Source organism: Meleagris gallopavo, chromosome 2 (genome assembly GCF_000146605.3).
Source record: "Meleagris gallopavo isolate NT-WF06-2002-E0010 breed Aviagen turkey brand Nicholas breeding stock chromosome 2, Turkey_5.1, whole genome shotgun sequence".
NCBI lineage: Eukaryota > Metazoa > Chordata > Aves > Galliformes > Phasianidae > Meleagris > Meleagris gallopavo.
Window position 1 is genome coordinate 46,072,854 of NC_015012.2, and position 20,043 is coordinate 46,092,896.

The 20,043-nt window shown below is 34.0% G+C and overlaps 1 protein-coding gene across 6 annotated transcripts in view; it reads left to right on the forward strand.

Moving 5' to 3' along the window:
- STXBP5 (syntaxin binding protein 5) overlaps positions 1-20,043 on the forward strand; it is a 104,242-nt gene that overhangs the window by 58,703 nt on the left and 25,496 nt on the right. For 3 of the 6 annotated variants that reach the window (XM_010707153.1, XM_010707155.1, XM_010707158.1), the window contains exons 11-19: positions 782-854; positions 2,226-2,373; positions 2,828-2,895; positions 3,808-3,848; positions 5,689-5,909; positions 7,313-7,491; positions 8,768-8,893; positions 9,394-9,545; positions 17,268-17,333. In XM_010707153.1, the coding sequence (XP_010705455.1) occupies positions 782-854; positions 2,226-2,373; positions 2,828-2,895; positions 3,808-3,848; positions 5,689-5,909; positions 7,313-7,491; positions 8,768-8,893; positions 9,394-9,545; positions 17,268-17,333 (1,074 nt within the window). The remainder of the gene's footprint in view (positions 1-781; positions 855-2,225; positions 2,374-2,827; positions 2,896-3,807; positions 3,849-5,688; positions 5,910-7,312; positions 7,492-8,767; positions 8,894-9,393; positions 9,546-17,267; positions 17,334-20,043) is intronic. The other 3 variants (XM_010707154.1, XM_010707157.1, XM_010707159.1) reach the window with 1 other exon arrangement.

Below are 20,043 nucleotides of genomic sequence, written 5' to 3' on the forward strand. Positions count from 1 at the left end.
TAGCGTCATTACAGTTTTAAGCTGCAGTTATTGCAGCAGATGTGTTCGTCAATGTTAGTGTACGTAAAACCTTTCCAGTCAGTGCTAAATCTTGATTGTCATTTGTGGAATACTCTTAAATTTAATTTCTGTATAATTCTTTCCAATACTTGCATTATGTTCTTCACTAACTTATCATCTCTCTCCTGCAGAAGAGGATTGTTTTTTTTGTCATAGATTAGGTAACTGTCTCACATTAGTGCTATGATCTCTGATTCCTATCTTGTTAGCTGTCAATTTCCATCGAAGTATTTAGAACTTCATAGCTCGGAATTTGAGGTCTTTCTGAAAGACAGCAAGCCGAACTTTCAAAACTTTTGATTTTCTTATTTTAATGTTATGTGATCTGTCTTTCACTCATTACTGCATGTGATTAATTTTACTATTGTTGAATTAGGAAAAACAATTCAAGGCTGGAGAAATGTTACTGTTAGATAATTGTGTCTCTCTTGCTTATACGAGTTCATCTGCATGGTAGTTTTCCTGTTATTTGAGCCATTCAAATGGTTCTAACAACCTGGAAGAGAGTTGAGGACAGTTAAATAAAGGTGGAGTATGACTTTTCTAATGTTAACTTGGAGTGTTCAGGAGAGTGAGTGTTTGAATATCTTTACAAACTATGTAGTCATCTAGTTCACTTTTTTACTTTTGATTGATCAACTGCAAGAACCAATCACATGCTTGAGTCTGTGCATGCAAAGAGCTGTGTTTACCTATATCTAACATTTTTTCTTGTTTTTAGACTTTCAGGAGCCATATGCTGTAGTTGTTCTCCTAGAAAAGGATTTAGTGCTGATTGACCTTGCACAAAATGGGTAAGAATCCTGTTTTCTCTATGTATTTTTGTCTGATCAGTCCATTATTCTGATCTTCAAATTTTTAATCCACCATAATGCCTCTCATGTCCAGAACTTATAATTTTGAATATAAAGTATAAATTTCTTTCAGCAGAACAGAATATCTTTTTAGATCAGTTTTTCTCCAGGTAATATGTAGTATGTGAGTTGAATACTCTGTTGAATGCTAATGTTTTCCAAACTTAATTGTCAGAAATTAGTAACATATCACTGGTGCTTTTTAATTATTACAGTTTATTTTAAAGTCTGTTCATAGTGTGATGAGAGCAGGTTGGCAAAATACTGTGAGAGAGGTGTGATTGGCAAAATACTGCACAGAATTTTGGGAAGAGATTGTAGTTGACAGTGTTTGGATTGGCTGGGTTAATTTGGCTGACACTGAATTTTGTTATCTTGCATAAATAATTGTAAATATTGCTAAATGAAGATTTCATTATTGCTTAGAAGCAACTCACCACAGATGCAATAACTATCAGATACAAGATTTGTATAGACATATTTACAAAATTAAAATAATAACATCAATTCCCTCTTTTTTTAGTGCAGTAAGAGATCTTTTAATGTAGTAAAGTCCTATGCTGTTATATGATTTTAGTATTTCTTGTTAAAAATGAACATGTTTTTCATTCTGTTTTATAAGAATGCTTTAGTTTCCAACATAGCTTAATGTGAAATTTGTATGCTTGATTTTTTTCATTTGTTGTTGCTAACTTTTCTATTAAAGGAATTGAAAGGATTGCCTTCTCTCAAACAAACAAACAAAAAAAAGTATGCATTTCACTGGAGAGAAATGTCCTTTGAGCACAGATACATGTAACTGTTTGTTTTTACTACCTTTTTTTCCTCATGAAGGTTCTATCACTTCCCAGTTGGAGTTGAGGCATATATGTGCTTTTTTATTTCTAATTGGTAACCAAAAGTTGCTATCTATGACTTTCAGAAAGTGACCTTGGAGTTGCAGGCAGGTTATGAAATGTGTTGGACAAATTCCTGTCTAGGAACAGCATAATAATACAAAGTGAAAAATGAAATTCTTCCACAAGCCATTAATATAGGAAAGTTTTCAAAATAGGAAACTTAAGGGAATAACTGTTCTAAATATGTTCTAGAAAGAGTAAAAAATGCTGGTTCTGTTTCAAGATCTATACTGTCTTGATAGTGTATTTGATGAGCAGTGAAGTTGCTTAATACATTCATTCATAATTTAATTTTATATGCTTTTACTGTCCTCTGTACAAAAAGAGTGCATTCTTCAGTGTTTCACTTATTCTGCATTTAAAATAAACTTTTTTTCCTTGATTAATGTTCTTCCCCTTTCATCTGTTAAAGGTATCCTATATTTGAGAATCCCTATCCTTTGACAATACACGAGTCTCCAGTTACCTGTTGTGAATATTTTGCTGATTGCCCTGTTGACCTCATACCTGCTCTCTATTCAGTTGGCGCTCGACAGAAACGTCAAGGTTACAGTAAGAAGGTACAAAATCCAGTACATACACGTGTATTTGAAAATACAAAAAAATCAACTGCTCTGAATAGAATAAGCATGGTCCTTCTATGACCAAAGCTTCATCTGATTAAGTTATCCTGTCTTTAGCTAATAGCAGATGTTGGATGAGTTTATAGCATATGTCATGCTGTAGTCATTCTTTCCTGGTGTGCTCCCATCGATAGCCAGATCACTGGAATCTAAGGGACTTCTTGGTGCAGGGGTGTTTTCTTATAGTCCTTGTTGGCTTGTCTTTGCAGTAGGGCATGCCTAATAAATACAGAAATTTTGAAATTCTGAAGTCTGCAGTATATGTAGTAAGTTCAGTGATTTAACTCTTCACTGCATGGTATTTTCTTCCTCAGTGTATTTGTTTCAATGTTCACGTTACTTTCCTATATTTCCATATTTATTCCCTGTGTTGTATTTGTTAATCTTCTAGGAATGGCCTATCAGTGGAGGCAACTGGGGTTTGATTACTCAGAGCTATCCAGAGATAATAATTACAGGGTAAGTGACACCACAGTGCAGTAATATGTATTTTGGTCCTTGTATAGAAAACGATGTTCCAAGAGTGGTGCAGTGATTTAAGAAATGATGTTCACTAGACAATCCATTTGCCTTGACAAGAATGTCAGTCAAAGCATGGAAAAGAAAGCAGGAACTCTATGATAGTGTTTTACATAAATTATTATTCTGATGTGGTGTTATGAGTGTGTTGGCTTGCAGTCAGTATATCCTGGAAGAAACTCCTCCTTTGTTGTTAACTTCTGCATAATATTTGAGTTGTTTTAAAGCATAGGAAGTCCATTGACCTGTTATTGATTTGTTGATTTTTATGTTTGAGATGGATCCTTCTAACTTTACTGCAAAGACTGTAAAGCAGGAGTAAAGCACACTAAATTTTGTGGGTTTTTTTTTTTCCCAAACAACTCATTAGCCCTCCTGCAGATTATGTCACTTTGTACTACACATTAGAGATTTTGAGAGTAAATCCTGTGAAATCCAGTTTCAAGGATAAATAAATGTTAGATGACATTTGCTCTGAAATAGCTTATTTGTGCACTGCTTTACGAGTATCCCTTCAAATAAGGTACATATGTTTAAAAATAAAAAAAAATCATAAATTATTCTGAAATACTTAAAAGAAATGTGAATAACTCAAATCAGTTTAAAATGGTAAATTAATATTGGTGCAGTGGAATTCAGTGAAGTAATAAGTGAAATAATTTTATCACTTCTGACTAACTGGGGCAAGTGTTTGTAAAATACTAGTTTTCAGTAAGCTATTAAAATGCTGTGTCATTATAATAAGTAATAAAAATGGGATGTTAGTCATATTTTTAATTGGTTAATAGCAAAGAGGTCTAATGCTCCAACTAACAATTTTCTGATCTAATGAATTTTTGTAATATTTCGTAGGCATGCTGATGGGTCAATCAAGTTTTGGGATGCCTCAGCAAGTAAGTTTTTTCAGAAGAGATTTTTTCTATCAAACAGGAGTTTTCTAAATTTACAGATTTGTCTAATGAAATGTAATTGTGAACCAGTCATTGTCGTAATTCCTGCCCCATGTACAGTCAACTCCAACTCCTTATGAAACTTGGATTCAAATTAAATTAAAATAATGCTAACATAGTTTCTCAGTTATTTCATCTCAGTGAAAATGCACTAATAGTCCAAGAGCTAGCAAGAAAACGTTTGCTTTAATTTCAAAAGTAGCTTATTGAACATGCAGACATGCAGATAGGCAAATGTATTCCTTTTTAGTACAATTAAATTCAAGTTGTTTGTTGCGGTCTAAAGGAAGAGAGTTGTGTTTATATAACACCAATTTGCTGAAACTTACAGTATCTAAAAGTGAGAATTGGAATGTTGTAATTTGTGCTAGTGAAATCATTTAAGTATTTGTGAAGAAAGGTAGGAAAATAGTAAAGACTTCTTTTGACCACAGAACAAACCATTTTACCTGTCTCATTGGTTAAAGGGTCAATTGCATCTAATGATCTACAGAGCTAACAGTGAGGAATTCAGTAAGAATTCAAATTGGAATGGACTCTGAGTTAAATGTTTTTAAATCATCTGGTTCTGACTAAACTTACTCCTAGGTCTTAAAAGCTGTCTGAAACAATTTTGGAATCATTACCAGTTTTCCTTGAAAACTTGTGGAATACTCGTGAGATTCCAAAGTGCTCTAGGAGAATGTGGGTGTGGGAGAGAACAGATGCAATGTATGTTTAAAAACTGGGCAGAGGTGTATTTGGAGTGTTGTAGATCCTTAATTTGTTTGGACTGGAGGTGGAACTTGGAAAAAAGAATTGGTAATCTGTAGTTAAAAATAATATTCAGCATGGATCTGTCTAAAGCAAATTCTGTTAAAGCCATTTATTATCCTTTTAATAACAAATTACTAATCCCGTTAAGGGAGAAACTGCAGGTATCTTCTGTCTTAATTTTTAACCACAGTACAGCCTTATACAATTTGATTCAGATGAAACAACAGAAGAGATCTAAGGATAAATTAGGTTTTCATAAGGCTGTGATTAGTATTGTTGTCAAGTGTTTGATGATTGACTCGAGACTGTGCCAATGAAGTTTGAAAGCAGCACTAAGGCAGTTTCAAGCATGTTGGAAGAAAGAATAATATTACTCAGAACTTAATCTGTCAAAAAATTGGAGGCCTATAGGAGTGCAGTGTCAGTGTTTGCACAAGTAATAATTACTAGAATGAATAAATTGGAATATCAGTAAAATCAAGATCAAATAATTCTTACTGTTTTAAACTGTAGTAAGGACTCATTAGGACGGTTCTGGAAACTGCACTCTAAAGAAAAATGGGGATTCATCAGAAGGTTGCATTTTGTTTTCTGCTCTCTGGTCATTCAAAAAATTGGTGGAACATGGGAAAGAGGCTGTGTATTTGAAATACTACAAAGAGGAAGGGAAGGAGCTTTACTTTTTGTGCTATAGGCTAAGCTGAGGTGTGGTAAATGTCGCTAAATATTGTTGTTATTATTAGAGAACCTAATTATAGTTAAACTTGTGAAACCGAGGATTTAGTTTTTAACGTAAGCATAACATACATCTCCTTTAAATAGGTATTTATTTATTTATTTATTTCAAACTAGCTGATCCTGCATTGGGCAAGTTGTGATGGATGGTATCAACACAGATATTCTCTGTCCTCTTTTGCTAAACAAAATGACGTTTTCTATGAAGCTAAATTTCAAAATTAGAAAAGTTACTGAGAGAAATATATGTTTAAATAGAAATTAATTTTCATTTCTTTTGAATTGTTCCCAGTAACGCTGCAAGTACTCTATAAGCTAAAAACAGCCAAAGTATTTGAAAAATCACGGAATAAGGATGACAGGCCAAACACAGATATAGTAGATGAAGATCCATATGCTATTCAGATCATCTCGTGGTGTCCAGAAAGTAGAATGCTGTGTGTAGCTGGAGTTTCTGCACATGTCATTATCTACAGGTTCAGCAAGCAGGAAGTGACAACAGAAGTTATTCCGGTAATTTATATAAAGTTTTTTTTTTTAATTTTATAGGATTTGTCTATAATAAGACTATTGTAGCAATTTAGCTTTTCATTATTTTTCATTGTGTTACTCAAATGTACCAAAAAAATTGCCTAGTAAATATCTTTTTCTATGGAAGAAAAGTAGTAAATTACCAAATTCAGCAAAAATTATACATCACTATTTTGACTTTCATTGCCAGATGGCAGATTTGCTGCCAATAGTAACTGTTCTAACTTTCAATGTAAAGTGTGGGTCAAAGCTTAGTTGCATCAGAGACGATTTAAATGAGTGAGATATAATCAAAGAATTTTTGAAGACTTCAGTGAGGGAGTTGATGACTTTTTTTCTTGATTCCTAATCATTATAATCTATCTTGGTATACAGATATAGAAGAAAAGTACACCGTACATGCCCTAAGTTCTGTCTAGGACTATGCTGTCATGTTTGATTGTAAGATTCCATGATAAATTCTATTACAAGAGTTCAAGTCCTTTGTTAAATCACACATATGCAACTTCACTTATCTGGAATGAATGAGCTGAAAGTTAACTTGAAGCTTGTTAGTTATCAAATACACTGTGTCCTGAGTACTCCTTAATGATAATACAGTTCTTTTTCTTCTTGTTTTTTCCACTTCGGACAAATATCAGTAAAGGAGATAAGACATGCTTGTTTTTTCCTTCTAGTATTTACTCGTATTCATGCACATTGCCTTCTAAAGGAATGTTGCTTTTTCTGAAGGGTTTTTAGAAATCAGCAGTTAGCAAGCTGATTCAGTATTTGGAGTGTTTTTAAAAGTACTGTATAGATCTTTCAGTCTGAGTTGAATTCTGTTTTGCAAAAGTTGAGATTCAAACAGTAGAAGACTATCTAAACTATGATACAATTAATACTAATCTGAAATCGTGATGAATTTGTTTTAAATGTTATGACCTAACTCAATGCAATATTAAGCAATGAATTAAATAGTGCTACTATATGAGCAGATCAGCCAGGTCCTATGGCTTTTCTTAGTTTTAGCATTCTGAAACAACATAAAATGAGCCTCCTTCATGACTTTTACGTGCATGGAATGATAATTAAATGGACTTTGTATCCAGTATTTTGTTACTTTTCAGTAATAAGCAGGAAACTTTTAAATAGTGGAAAATAAGTTAATTTTCAAGGTTTAATGATCACATATTCAATCTTAAGTGGCTAGAATGATTATATTTCTGAACACTGTGTGTGTGTTTAAAAAGATAACAGTAACTTAAATATTCCGATCTGAAGATAGAGAAGTCCTGAATGTCTCCCTTAGGACTAGTATCTTAATTGTGCTTAATCATACACTTTTTCTGAAAGACCAGCTTTTTTTCTAATTATTATTTATTTGCTTTGTTTCTACTTTGCAGATGCTGGAAGTGCGCCTGTTATATGAAATAAATGACATTGAATCTCCAGATGGTGAACAGATACCACCATTACCAACTCCTGGCACAAGTTCCAATCCTCAGTCCATTGTTCCCCAGTCTCATCCGTCTACTAGTAGCAGTTCATCTGATGGCCTTCGTGATAATGTCCCATGTTTAAAGTAAGTATATTCTGTTGTGCTTTTGTTATTTGTGAAACTTGGCAAGAATATTTATATTGTGAGACTGTGTGTACTCAGAAATTATTGTAGAAATGCTATTGTAAGTGAAACTCTTGTTTTCTAAAACAACATCCTCCAAATATCTGAAAGCCGAGTTCTGTTTCAAGAAATTACAATTTTAATCTTAATTTATATAAATGTCGTAATTCTCGGTGATTTAAAAAAAAATAAATCAGAAGATAATCACCATATAACTCAGCCTGCTTTAGGAAATTTTACTAACATTGATATTAGTATAGTTATAGATGCTCATGTTTTAGAGCAAACTTTTAAGTGGGAACTTGGAAATGTTAGTGTGCATTGAAATGAACAGACCACTTAACACTTCAGCTCTGCTTAACTTTAGGCCAAGTATGTTTGAATAGACGTCACTTGTTAGTTATTTCTAAGCATCAACAGTCTACTTTCATGATGCCTCTTATTGTTCCGAGTGTAAATTTTTAGAACTGTTCAGTTTTTTAACTGTTTTCAGTTTTTAAATTGGGAGATATTTCTCTTAAGTGTTTTTTTGTATTTCTGTGTGTTTATTCCACTGAGAAATTCTGTGTTAACAGAAGACTTGCTTTTTTTCTTTTTTTTTTTTTACTAAGAGTGCATCTTGAGATCTCTTAAGACTATTAAATTTTGTTATAGAATGTATGTTGCACTCTATTTTCAGATATAAAATTAAGACATGTATTTAATTTTTTCTGAAACTTTAAACTCCGATCTTAGATTTCGATTTCTTGAGTTCATCCATCTAGAAAATAGTTAATTCTGACAGGTTTATTTTTTCTGAGGGTTAGTTTTGTATCTTGATTATACTGAGTTATATAAGTGTTTTGAAGACAGTAAGTTTTAAATGAAGTTGGAACAACAAAAAGAGATTTTATAAAATATTGGCAAATCAAAATATTAAATGGATAAAATAGGAAACTCATGTCTCAGAGGACCTTATGATCTGTATAGAGGTTGTTTTTTTTTTGTTCAAAAGATAAGAGAGTCTTAACACTTTCTGTAGGACATTCCTAAGTTTGTTCATCAATGCACAACGTATTTCCAAGACCTTTAGTCCTACCCTACTATCTCATACTTGTTTTGTGATACACCGTTATTTTCCTTACAATTTTCCAAACTTTTCAAAGTTCAGCATGATACCAAATTCAGGGAATTGTGCACATTTAAGGAAGAGCACTTCAGAGAGTCATAAAAATACGATGTTTTGTTTACTTTGCAGAGTTAAAAATTCTCCTCTTAAGCAGTCTCCAGGCTACCAAATTGAGCTAGTTATCCAACTAGTGTGGGTGAGTGGAGAACCTCCTCAGCAGATAACCAGCTTAGCAGTCAATTCAGCGTATGGCCTGTAAGTATATTCTACGCAGCTTTTTCAATATTCTGTCAAAAGCATTTGCTGTTAAAAACTAAGTCATTGTGTGTTCATGCAAAGTATACAGCAGCAGAAAAGATGCGATTACATTCCTGTGTTTCCTGATAGTTCATTTCGGTGGCTTGTGGCAGTTCCTGATGATGTGAACATCACACAAATCAACATCACTTTTTCTTGTGTGTGTTGTCGCTGTAGAGCTAAGAATATATGTCAGTTAAGGCTCTATTGGATAAATTGGCATGAACAATGATCTGCTTTACTCAACATTACATGTTTTAAAAAGTAAATGCTTAAACAGTGCTACATTCTAAAATAGTAATTTTGTACATGCTCTTAATTTAGAGCAATTTATTAAAAGCTAGTAATAATAAAATATGAAAAAAATGGTAAGTCTTAAAATTCTGCATAGCAAAAAATATCAAAATAAAATTATACTTGCATTAGCGTTATCTTTCCTTCCACGTATCTTTTTCCAGAGTAGTTTTTGGAAACTGTAACGGTATTGCCATGGTTGATTACCTCCAGAAGACAGTCCTCTTGAATCTTGGCACTATTGAACTGTATGGTTCCAATGATCCTTATCGTAGGGAGCCACGATCTCCCCGAAAAACTCGTCAGCCATCTGGAGGTGAGTAACCCACAGCCTGTTGAAAACAACTTTGCCTATCTTCTGACCTTTTCTGAGCTAATAGTGTCTGTTCTCTGAATGCATGTATGCTTTTGCCATTGCGATTTCGTCATTCTTGAATGTCAGCATTGCAGGTTTGTTATTTCAAAAATATTGCTTAATGAAATCTACTGATGCTTGATACAGTTATTTATATTTTTATTAGTGTAATGTATGTTTAAAAAAAAATCAGGGAAGAAATTTTATATGTATAGATATAAGCTATAAAAGCTCAGTAGATTTATGCTGTTAACTTACTAGCACAGCTGGAAGGAGACTTAATATCTTGGTATTTCTCATAATCATAGTACCCAAATCACAAGCTTATATGAGCTCATTACTTTTGGCAGATAGCCAGCATATCTGCTGGGATCATTTTCTGTCTTATTTCAGCCTTTGTCTAGAAAGAGTGTTATACTGTGTATACTTTCTCATTAGTTTTAGAGGAAGCTTTTGATATAAATGAACCAATTAAAGTTTTTGGTAAAAATGACTTTGTTTTGAAAAGATACTGAAGAAAGGTGCTAGTTTACAACTGAGGAGGAAAATAATCTTTCAGTCAAAATCCCACACATTTTTATTGATAAAATGAAAAGTTAGAACTTAAAATAATGAGAAAACAGTTTTATTTTTAAGCTAATTTTTAAAACACCTAAAATGGAACTATCAACAGCATCACTGTTGCCTCCAAATAATTATTATTAAATGGAAAACACACTGTTTAGAAAACTTCATGGTTGGTTTACTTTAAGTGATTCAGAATAAAGTTCAGGTAGTACCATACTGAAGTGAAAATGGACGCTCCCAGACATATTTTAGTAAATCCTTGGTTTGAGAAAGATTTTCTTGCCATCTGTCAGATTTCTTCAACTGAAGAAACTGCTTTTAAAAAATAATTAGCTTAGAGTGGAACACACACAGTTCTTAGTCTGGGACAGATGTCTTTTTCTCCTATAGAGAAAGATAAGTATTAAAAAACAAACAAACAAAAAAAAAGCATTCAGAGAGAAAGAAGTAACTTCACTAGTTCACTCTGTTAATGTCTCATGATAGTAAAGGACTTACCTTCTGCTTCATGCATTTATATTTAAAACTGCTTTTTGTAGTGCTAAACATTAATCACTTTGTTTTCTTGCTTTTTATTATTTAATCATCAGCATAACTGTATTGCAACTGTGTCTCTAAGATACTACTGAGTGGAGTCCTTTTTGTTCATTAATGTCACTGTTAAATGAAATTGTATATTTTTTTTATCTTACATTTTAATACTAATGATCTGCATGGCAAGAGCGTTTTATAAACCTCATTATACAAGTTATTCAGCTGGCTTTTCTGTCTCAAATGTACTGTTAGTGTCTCCATCTTTCCTTTTCTCATTGCTGCATAAAGGTATGCTGACTGTGGCTTCTTGCATGTGCGGCCTTTCTAACTTATATTCAGAGTCTGTGAAAAAGCTTCGCACCTCTTATATAAGTAAGTCATCTCATGACCAAAAAAAAATGCAGTTTTGAACATCTGAATTTGATTTTTTTGACTTGCTGTTCATTTACCATAAATACTTTTGTTATTACCATTTTTAATAATTGTTTTACTTTTAGAAACTGTTTTGAATCATACGTCTATCATATTTCTTGTTCATGACATCCCTAATAGAAATGGGAAGGAAAAAAAGAATGACCATAATAGTCTCTGCATTAGGGGAAAGGATAGGAGGAAGAAGGAAAGTGAGATCCTGTCTTAGAAGTTACTGATGTCTGTGGTCCCAAGATCTAACCCATCAAATCTATTAGTCCTCTGAGCACCAAGGCTAGAATCTTCCTTTACTTATTCTCTGTAGTGGCAGAAAAAGCTTGAGAATTCATGTTAGATTATGGTTATTATTATTAATTTACTTTTTAACATTGTAAAACACAATGATTTGTCTGTTAAAGTGAAAGCTTCCTTCTACTAAGATGTTGATTTATAAGGATTGAGAGTGGAAGGGTTGGGGTATTGTGCAGCCCTACGAATTTTCCAAGCACTTTCAATGTTCAAGTAGCACCACAGTAGAATCGTAGCCCATCGGAAATGTGAGTTACCTCAGGGTTTTTCTGACTTATTCCAGCATTCACAGCATCAAAGAATTCAGAGCATATGGACTTGACTTCAAAAGTATAATATGATTCCTTTCCCTAGCATGTCGTTTTTCTCCAGCCTTTGGGCAGAAGTTTGATATCTGACCCCTTTGCTAAACAGGGAGTAGAATAAAACAAAATCCAAGGAACCTTGGTGGTGGTTGTGAAAGAAACACTTAAGACTGTGGTCCAGTTCTATTAGTTATGCTTTTTGTTTTTTTTTTTTTTTTTTTTTTTTGTTTTACCAAAGAGAGAGAGAAAAATATATTTCAAGGATGGTAGACTTACTTTGTCTTCCATCACCTGCTGTCAAGTGAGAGAGTTATGTGTAAAAGAAATGCTTCTGCTTTGAGACGATACAGAACTGAAAGGCAAGATCTGCTGCTCCTTTGTCATTTTGAAGGGAAGGAAAAGGTGGACAGTAGTCCCAGAATTACTTTCCAAAGCCAGCAATTGAAAAGCTGATTCTACTTGGAATATTTAATATGTTAGAACAGGTTTTTGTAAGCGTTGATTTCTTAACCAAGTCCTTGATGCTATCCTCCCTGTTTGAGATCTTTGCTTGATATACTGTTTCTGAAATATGACAGGATCATAGAGTCATTAAGAAGACAGACAATAGTGGAACCAAATATCAAACTTTTGTAACTTTATGAGTACACGAAAGAATGTATCAATAGACATTAGCTCCATAATTAAGTCAACAGAAGATAACCGCCTTCACTCTTTTAAAACTTAGTGCTGGTGGGAGTTGCAAGGTTTTTTTTCTCATTTTATTAACATTCTCATGTTATTTCTCATTTAGTACAATGTACTACGTTTTAAAATAAAAATCTATATCATTCTATAAGACTTCATATGCTTTATTAGAGGCAGTTCAAGATTTTTCTGACAAAATAGAAGCAGTTTTTGCTTACATGTGACTTTTGATTATACATCAAAGTTTTTTCTTTTTAATGTAACCTACTAGGATTTCAGAACTGGACTTGAATCAAAACAGAATACCGAGACTGCTTGTTCTGGTTGTTACACACATCCTCTTTCTCCTTGAACTGAATCTAGACCGCAACACTCCTTTTAAACTTATATTTGAACTAAACTAGACCAATGTCAGCTGTGACTAAGCCAAATATAGTACTGAATCATAAAGTTTGGATTAGGGGGCTTTTCTGATTCTTTCAAGTCTGTTGTTTATTATGTTTGTGTTTTCACATCAAGCTAGTACAAATTTTTAATTAGACTTGTTTCCAATGAAGTTGGTATATAAGTGCCTGAACAACATATATATATGAACTCACAAAAGTCAATATATTAGTTAATTTTGACTGTAATTCTAGGGAATTTTTAATGCAGCATGATATCTTTTCCATCTTTAATAACATTATTTTATTTTTTTAAATTCATTTTTTGTATTTATTTCAACTTTCTTGCTACTAGAGTTCAGAAAGAAACTAAGAACTTATTAGAAGATTAGTTTTTCCTGGTCTTCTAATCGGGCTTTAGTTCTGAAATGGAAAACTTAAGAACAATTGGCTTTAAAATCCCTTGTGAGTTGTGCGTTTGTAAGCCTGAAATCATAAAAATTAATCCAGAATTTAGTGCACAAATTGGTTATGTCAGGTACTTGAGATTATAAAGCGTACAGACCTTAGTATTTCACAGACGCAACTCAGGTCATATTGAGTACCAGTAATTAGTGCTATTTATAATAACTACTACATAAAATTATTTTTTCTGTCCCTTCCTCCTCTCTGTCAAATAATAGCAGTGATGGCTGTAATTAGATTTCCAAGATCTATGTGCAAGAATAATTACCATCATGCCATAATTTAGTGGTATAAATCTTATGCATACAATTAGCAAGTAGTTTTATGGTACGAATGTTTTGAGGTTTTCTGTTGGATCCGTTGATGTGAGTTATTCATTAAGATGAGTATCAAATTGTAACCTCAATACTTATTACAGTGGAAGCAAGTGAGTAGGTATATGACTTTGTTCTTGGCTAAATAATATTCCTGTCAAAGCAGGATTATACTTCTTACAGGAAACAAGTGTGAGAAGTTCAGCTCTTCCTCTGAAGAACTTAAATATTTACAAGGAGATGGGAAGTTAAATTTCTAAACTTAGACTTTGGATTTGTATAGTTTGACTCCCTAAGGAGCATGATTTGGGACTCTTTTTAAAAGCACAGCACACTTTTGTCCTCCTTGCTACTGTGAGGATTTCCTTAGTATTTGCTCAAAGAGCGTTGTTTAAACCTGCTATCTTCAGTAATGAGCAAATCCACATAATGTGATACCGCATTGTTTGTTGTCTTGGCAAGTCAGAATTGAAGCTGTACTTGGATCTGGAGTAATAAGTGCTCACGTTTCTGTGTTTTGTAATAAAACTTCATGCACATTAGTTATGTGTGTGGCATGTATGAGCATGGCACCAGATCTAAGCTGTCAGACTTCTGTAACAAACTCCCAAAAGGCATTGGGGAGCATGTTTTAAGGTGAACTTTCGGAGCAATTCTTCTAGCCTGCTTCTATCCTAGATCTAGAACAAACTCAAAATTTTAGTAGACTGGATGAATTGCTTTGGACATATTTTCTTTCCACCTGTTTCAGACCTGTTAGAAAAACGCTTGAATTATTGTACATATACAAACTATGCTGCTCTCGCAGTTAGTTCAGTGATCCAGGCTTTCTGTGTACAGGTGTGGTAGATATACCACTCTCACAAGGGATACAGCAGTAAGTAGCTCTTAGCTAAGTCAGAAGACATCATCTTCTAAATCATGACAAATGCATAAGTAGTTTTCCCTGAGCAGTACTCTTGGCACAAAAACAAGTGTATATACTCTGCTCTTTCTTGGCCTGATTGTTGACAACCAGATCTAATTATTGCTGTCACTAGAAACATGCATTTTAGGCTGTTGTTGCCACAAGAATATTAATGAGTGGGCATTCCTCAGAGTCCTGACTTCAGACTGAAGGCCTGCAAACCTTGTAGATACTCCTTTGTTATGTTGGCAAGAACTGCTTCCCCTCTCACTTAAGAACTGTTCATTTTCAAATCTCTCCCAGCAACTCTGGCAAAGATTTCTATTGAGTTAGTGAAATGAAAGTAGGAGGTGACAAGAACAAGCAGTCACTAATGAAAGAATATTAAAATACCAAAATGACATTTGTTCTCTGTGGGTGAAGCAATTTCTTCAATGGCTACTATGATAAGGGTCCACCTCAAAGGTTCAGGACACCTAAAACAACTTTGCATGAGAAGCAACTTTTAATCTGATAGGCTGTGGTTGGCTGCTCCTTAATTTTTTTAATTCCTTCTAGTGATGCCATAGCCTGCCCAGCAGAAATGTTCTGTGATGTCTCTGCTTTCCATGAGCTGAAAAAGTAGGGAGATGCAGAATACCTGTTTTAGATGAAGTGCAGACATTTCTGAATGTTCAGTGTTTATTTAGTTGACTGTCCCCAGTACCAAAAATTCATTTCCATTTTACATGCATAATAAAAATCTTATCAGGATCTACCTTTACCTTTGAAGGCTATTGGGTATCATCAAGGCTATATTCCTGGAATGGTAACCCCATACTCCCAACTCATAATAGAGCTCTGTAAATTTCCAGAAATGTTAACCATAAAGGTCGTTAATTCTAAGCTGATATTGATCCCCTGTGTTTGGGATTAGTAGAGCTGCTAGTTCTGAACTTGTAGCATATAGTCTGCTCGGACCATATCTGAGAGAATAACAAACACTAAAATTGCCTTTAAAAGTATCTTGGGCATTATTATTTAAGTGTGTGTGAATTGAATATATATAGTCCACGCTTGGTACTATCTGAAACTTGTACTGCTTGCTGGGAGAGCAGCATATGGCTTTTTGAAAAAAATTATTACACAGCCCTGGGTAGCATAGAACATATAGACTCTCAAGTGTGTTTTAATCTGGTGGTTTTGGAGGTGAAAATGTACTTTGTGGGAGAATAGGTACCATAATTATCCCATAGTATTCAATGATTCGAAAGAAAATACTTAAAATTGTTTACCACTATGCAGGAGAAAGAAAACATATAGCTTCTACCTGGGATATCCCCATATGTTTTCAAATTGAAATCAGTTCTTGGACTTCTGTTAAGTGCAGGCTTTACCTGTTCATAAGGTCATTTGCACATCATTGTTATCACTGAGCTTTTTGAGGTGCAAGTTGCCCATGCTTTTAATCTTAAATAAACCAAGAAGCTATATTGCATAAATATAACAGTGTGTGAATGTAGCATAACTTCAATGGTTTCCACAGTGATATGATGTCTTTTTCTTCCTTTAAATTATTACTTTTTGTTTTGATATTAGGGAAATCTAACACTTGTATAGAAGAGGAAATAAATATTGGGAAAGAGAAGAGGAAAAAAATATGGGAATAATTATTACAGATGCACTGTTGAATGCATCTATGTAGACAGGCTTTGCCTGTGCAATCTCTTGTTGCTTCAGCTGTTACTCCCCTGGAGCTTTTTATCTTTATTTGAAATGCCAGCGTGCATGCAAAAACCTCCTATTTAACAAGTATTTATTTACTATTACTGTAAAGTATTGCATTCTTGTTTTATTAGTATCACATACAATATCCCTGAAGGAAAACAAGACTTTATATATATATATATATATATATATATTATATACATATTCTGTGTGCATATATATATATAAATTATACGTGCATAATTAGCCTTAATATATTAATAAAATACTTTTCTTTATCCTGAGCTGTTTTGCTGGCAATTTCCTATCAAAGATGAAAATGGTAACATATCTTTAAACTCCTGGTTCATGTCATGAAAGCTATCTTACAATCTGAAAAATTATTCCAACTTTAGCATCGGATGCTGAACTTCTGTGCTTTATTTCCTTGCTGAAATGTAATTACATTACTGAAATGTAAAGAATGAACTTTAGGAAGCACCCAAATACCATAAAATCTTAAAGTGACATTTTCCAGCAGAACTCCATGCTGACCTCTGCAATACAACATTAAATATAAAGCTCACCACTTCAGCAGATAGTAAGCAAATTGTGAAAAAACACTGGTTATACATCTAATCTCAGTGTGGTTGTCATCCTCAAGATCCTCTTCTACCTCACTTTTTTTTTTTGCAATTTTATATATATATGAAATTATATATTATATATATATATAAAATTGCAAAAGAAAGTTTTGAAAATTTGTTTTCAAAACAGAAATGTGTACTTAATATACATCCATGGCATGGACTTAACTGTTCAGATTATTTCCATACTTAAAAGAGAGTTCTTTTTTACTGAAATTTAATGAGGAAGTATGTTCTGTAAAATCCAGTAAGAAATCTTTAGTAGGATGAATTGAGCGGCTTTACAGTCACTGCGGCTGATGTCTAAATTTAAAATAAACAAACAAACAAAAAAACCAACAGGGTAATACTAACAAATTCTACCACAACCATCTGGTTTGTATCTAATTAAATATCCAGTTCCTAACTGCAATGAAAGAAAGGAAAAGATAGCAGCCATGCTTATCAGACGCTATTTTTGTGTTCCAGCAGGTCTTTGTGATATTAATGAGGGTACAGTGGTGCCAGAAGATCGCTGCAAATCACCCACTTCAGGTAACCATAACTTAGTCTGATTTTCAGCTTCTTATTTGCATGGAAGATGGCGTACTTGAATACAAACTAGTTGCATAAAGCCTTTAGTCTTCTCACAAGTTGTTGTAGCTCTCTGTTGTTGCTGCGTTGCACCACTGTGTTTTTAAAGCAAGATTAATTTAATAGATGCAATAGAAATGTCATAAAGATAAGTGAAGAGGTAAAATAATAATAATAATATGTAATATTTGTTGCAAGGAACATACTCCACTGCACAATTGAATTTTGAAACTCTGATAAAAGATGCTCTAATTCCTTTAGGAGTACATGTGTCTGGTGTCTCAGAGTCCTCAAAAGTGGTTTAAGAAAAGTCTGCAAAAGGAGCAAAGGAGCTAGTTTTTTTTTTTCTTTCCTTTGGAATCGGAAGTCTTCAGAGGCTTACATCCTTACAAAGTAGGATTTCTCTGCTTCAAAAAAAAAGTTCTGTTACTACTCCTGTATTTGACTATTCTAAAGGAAAGCTGCAGTAGCGATATATTACTTAGATTTTTGTTTCAATGTTGGCTAATTGAGGCTATAACTATGTAAATACAAATGTCAATATATAGTATTAGAGATGAATGTTTGTTGTAGTCAGCAAAATTTTTGTTAGAATAATGCTTTTTAAAGTAGTACTGTGTCACTTCATCTGTTTCATTCAAATCTCTACTCCGAATTTAAAGGTTAAAGTTGCAGATTTACCTGTTGTAAGATGTGCAGTAGGACAAGAATCAAGGTTTGGAAAAATCTTAAATTTAACAATTTGCCTACTCTCCATCCCTCTTTGAGTTGTAGTAGATGGGTAGGTTAAAATGTAATGCAGTTTGGATATTTCTTTCTAGGTGCACATGCAATACTAAATAAAAAAATTCTGAATTCCAAACATAGAGAATGGACAAAAGACTGAGGTGACAAGCCAAAGATGCAAGCTCTATAGATTTTTGTAGTGAAGTTGAACTGCATCTTGCTTCCCTTAGTTCTCTCTGTTTTTCATGAATGAGAAATATTCATGGCAGACTTCTCCAATATTTCCTTTGAAAAAGGTACTTGAAAGTAGGAAGGGAGACTGGCAAGCTGTCACCTCACTGGTGACAAAACACACTGGTCTGTGTGTTCTGGGGAAGGCCAGCCATTATGGGTATGACAAGAACTGCAATTCCTTAGGTTTAGTTTCTAAGTTTTGTGATTTTTTTGGGGTTCACAAGACTGAAACATTCTGCTACAGGGGTAAGAGAGAGTTTGGATAAATCTGTTGCACAATATTGTTGAGTTTAAGATGCAGGGCAGGGGCTGGATTTAAGCGAACTTTTTCCAGAATGGAGTTGGCCACTGAAGAAAGAAGTACACTGACACCAAAAGCTTACTTGTTAGCTACTTTAAGTTTGTAGGAGTGGGTTGACTGTACTGTTAACTTTGACTGTTAGACAGTATGACCTGTAAAGCAAATCAGTCACTATTTGGGTTGGAGACTGCATTTGCTCAGGGCTGAAGCACCTCCTCTATGAGGAAAGGTTGAGAGGGCTGGGCTTGTTTAGCTTGGAGAAGAGAATGCTCTAGGGAGACCTCATTGTGGCCTTCCAGTACTTGAAAGGAGCATATGAACAGGAGGGGGAATGGCTGTCTATGAGGGTGGATAGTGATAGGACTTAAATTGAGACAGGAGAGGTTTAGGTTAGATATTAGGAGGAAGTTTTTCACTCAGAGGATGGTGACACATTGGAATAGGTTGCCCAAGGAGGTTGTGGATACCCCATCCCTGGAGGCATTCAAGGCCAGGCTGGATGTGGTTCTGGGCAGCCTGGTCTGGTGGTTGTTGACCCTGCACATAGCAGGGGGGTTGAAACTGGATGATCTTTGTGGTCCTTTTCAACCCAGGCCATTTTATGATTCTGTGATTCTCTTCCACCTTCCAGTGTAGAGGTGAAGAAGAAACTAAGTTGCATTTAATTTCCTCCAGTGGGTGTTAAGAAATTTTAGAGGACTGTACAATGGACTGCCAATTGTATTTACTGTTTTTATAATACAGAAATACTAGTGAGTAGTAGCTTTATCCCCCTTTTTTTTTTTTGGTTTTTGTTTATTTAACTGAAATTAGGTAGTAACAAAGTGAGGACTCTGAGGACGCTAATCTGACCATAAAACATCTCATTGTAAACCAGCATGTTTTATGTTTGCAGATGTCACTATCTTATTTCTATACTTTCACAAAATAATATCCAGTAAAATTTTCTGGTTTTTTTGTTGAAGTTTGTTTTTATTTCGTGGCGATAGGAAGCTTCAAACTGTGGCCTTATAGCCACCACTGCGGACTGCAATATTAAGAATTTTGAGAAATCTTTGTTGGCAGAAAAGAACTGTGGCTGAACAATGATTTATTGCATTGAAAAGAAACAGATTTGAAAAGCTTTCACATTTAAACCAGTGAGTTCTGTGAATCACACTTCAGATGAATTTTTGTCTGGAGTCATGATTACAAGAGTAATCTAGTTATTCAATGTAAACATTTTATTCAGTGAGGGAAATATTTCTAGCAGTGTAACTTCTGCCCTGCACAGAATAGTACCTTGCATTACAATTTTTTGTGGTTAACCTCAATATAGCAGAATTCCTAAGTCTAAAAAATAATTTGGACTCCACAGTATCTAGCACAGCTACCAGAGAATACCAGTATCAGTTTTTGATAATTCAATAC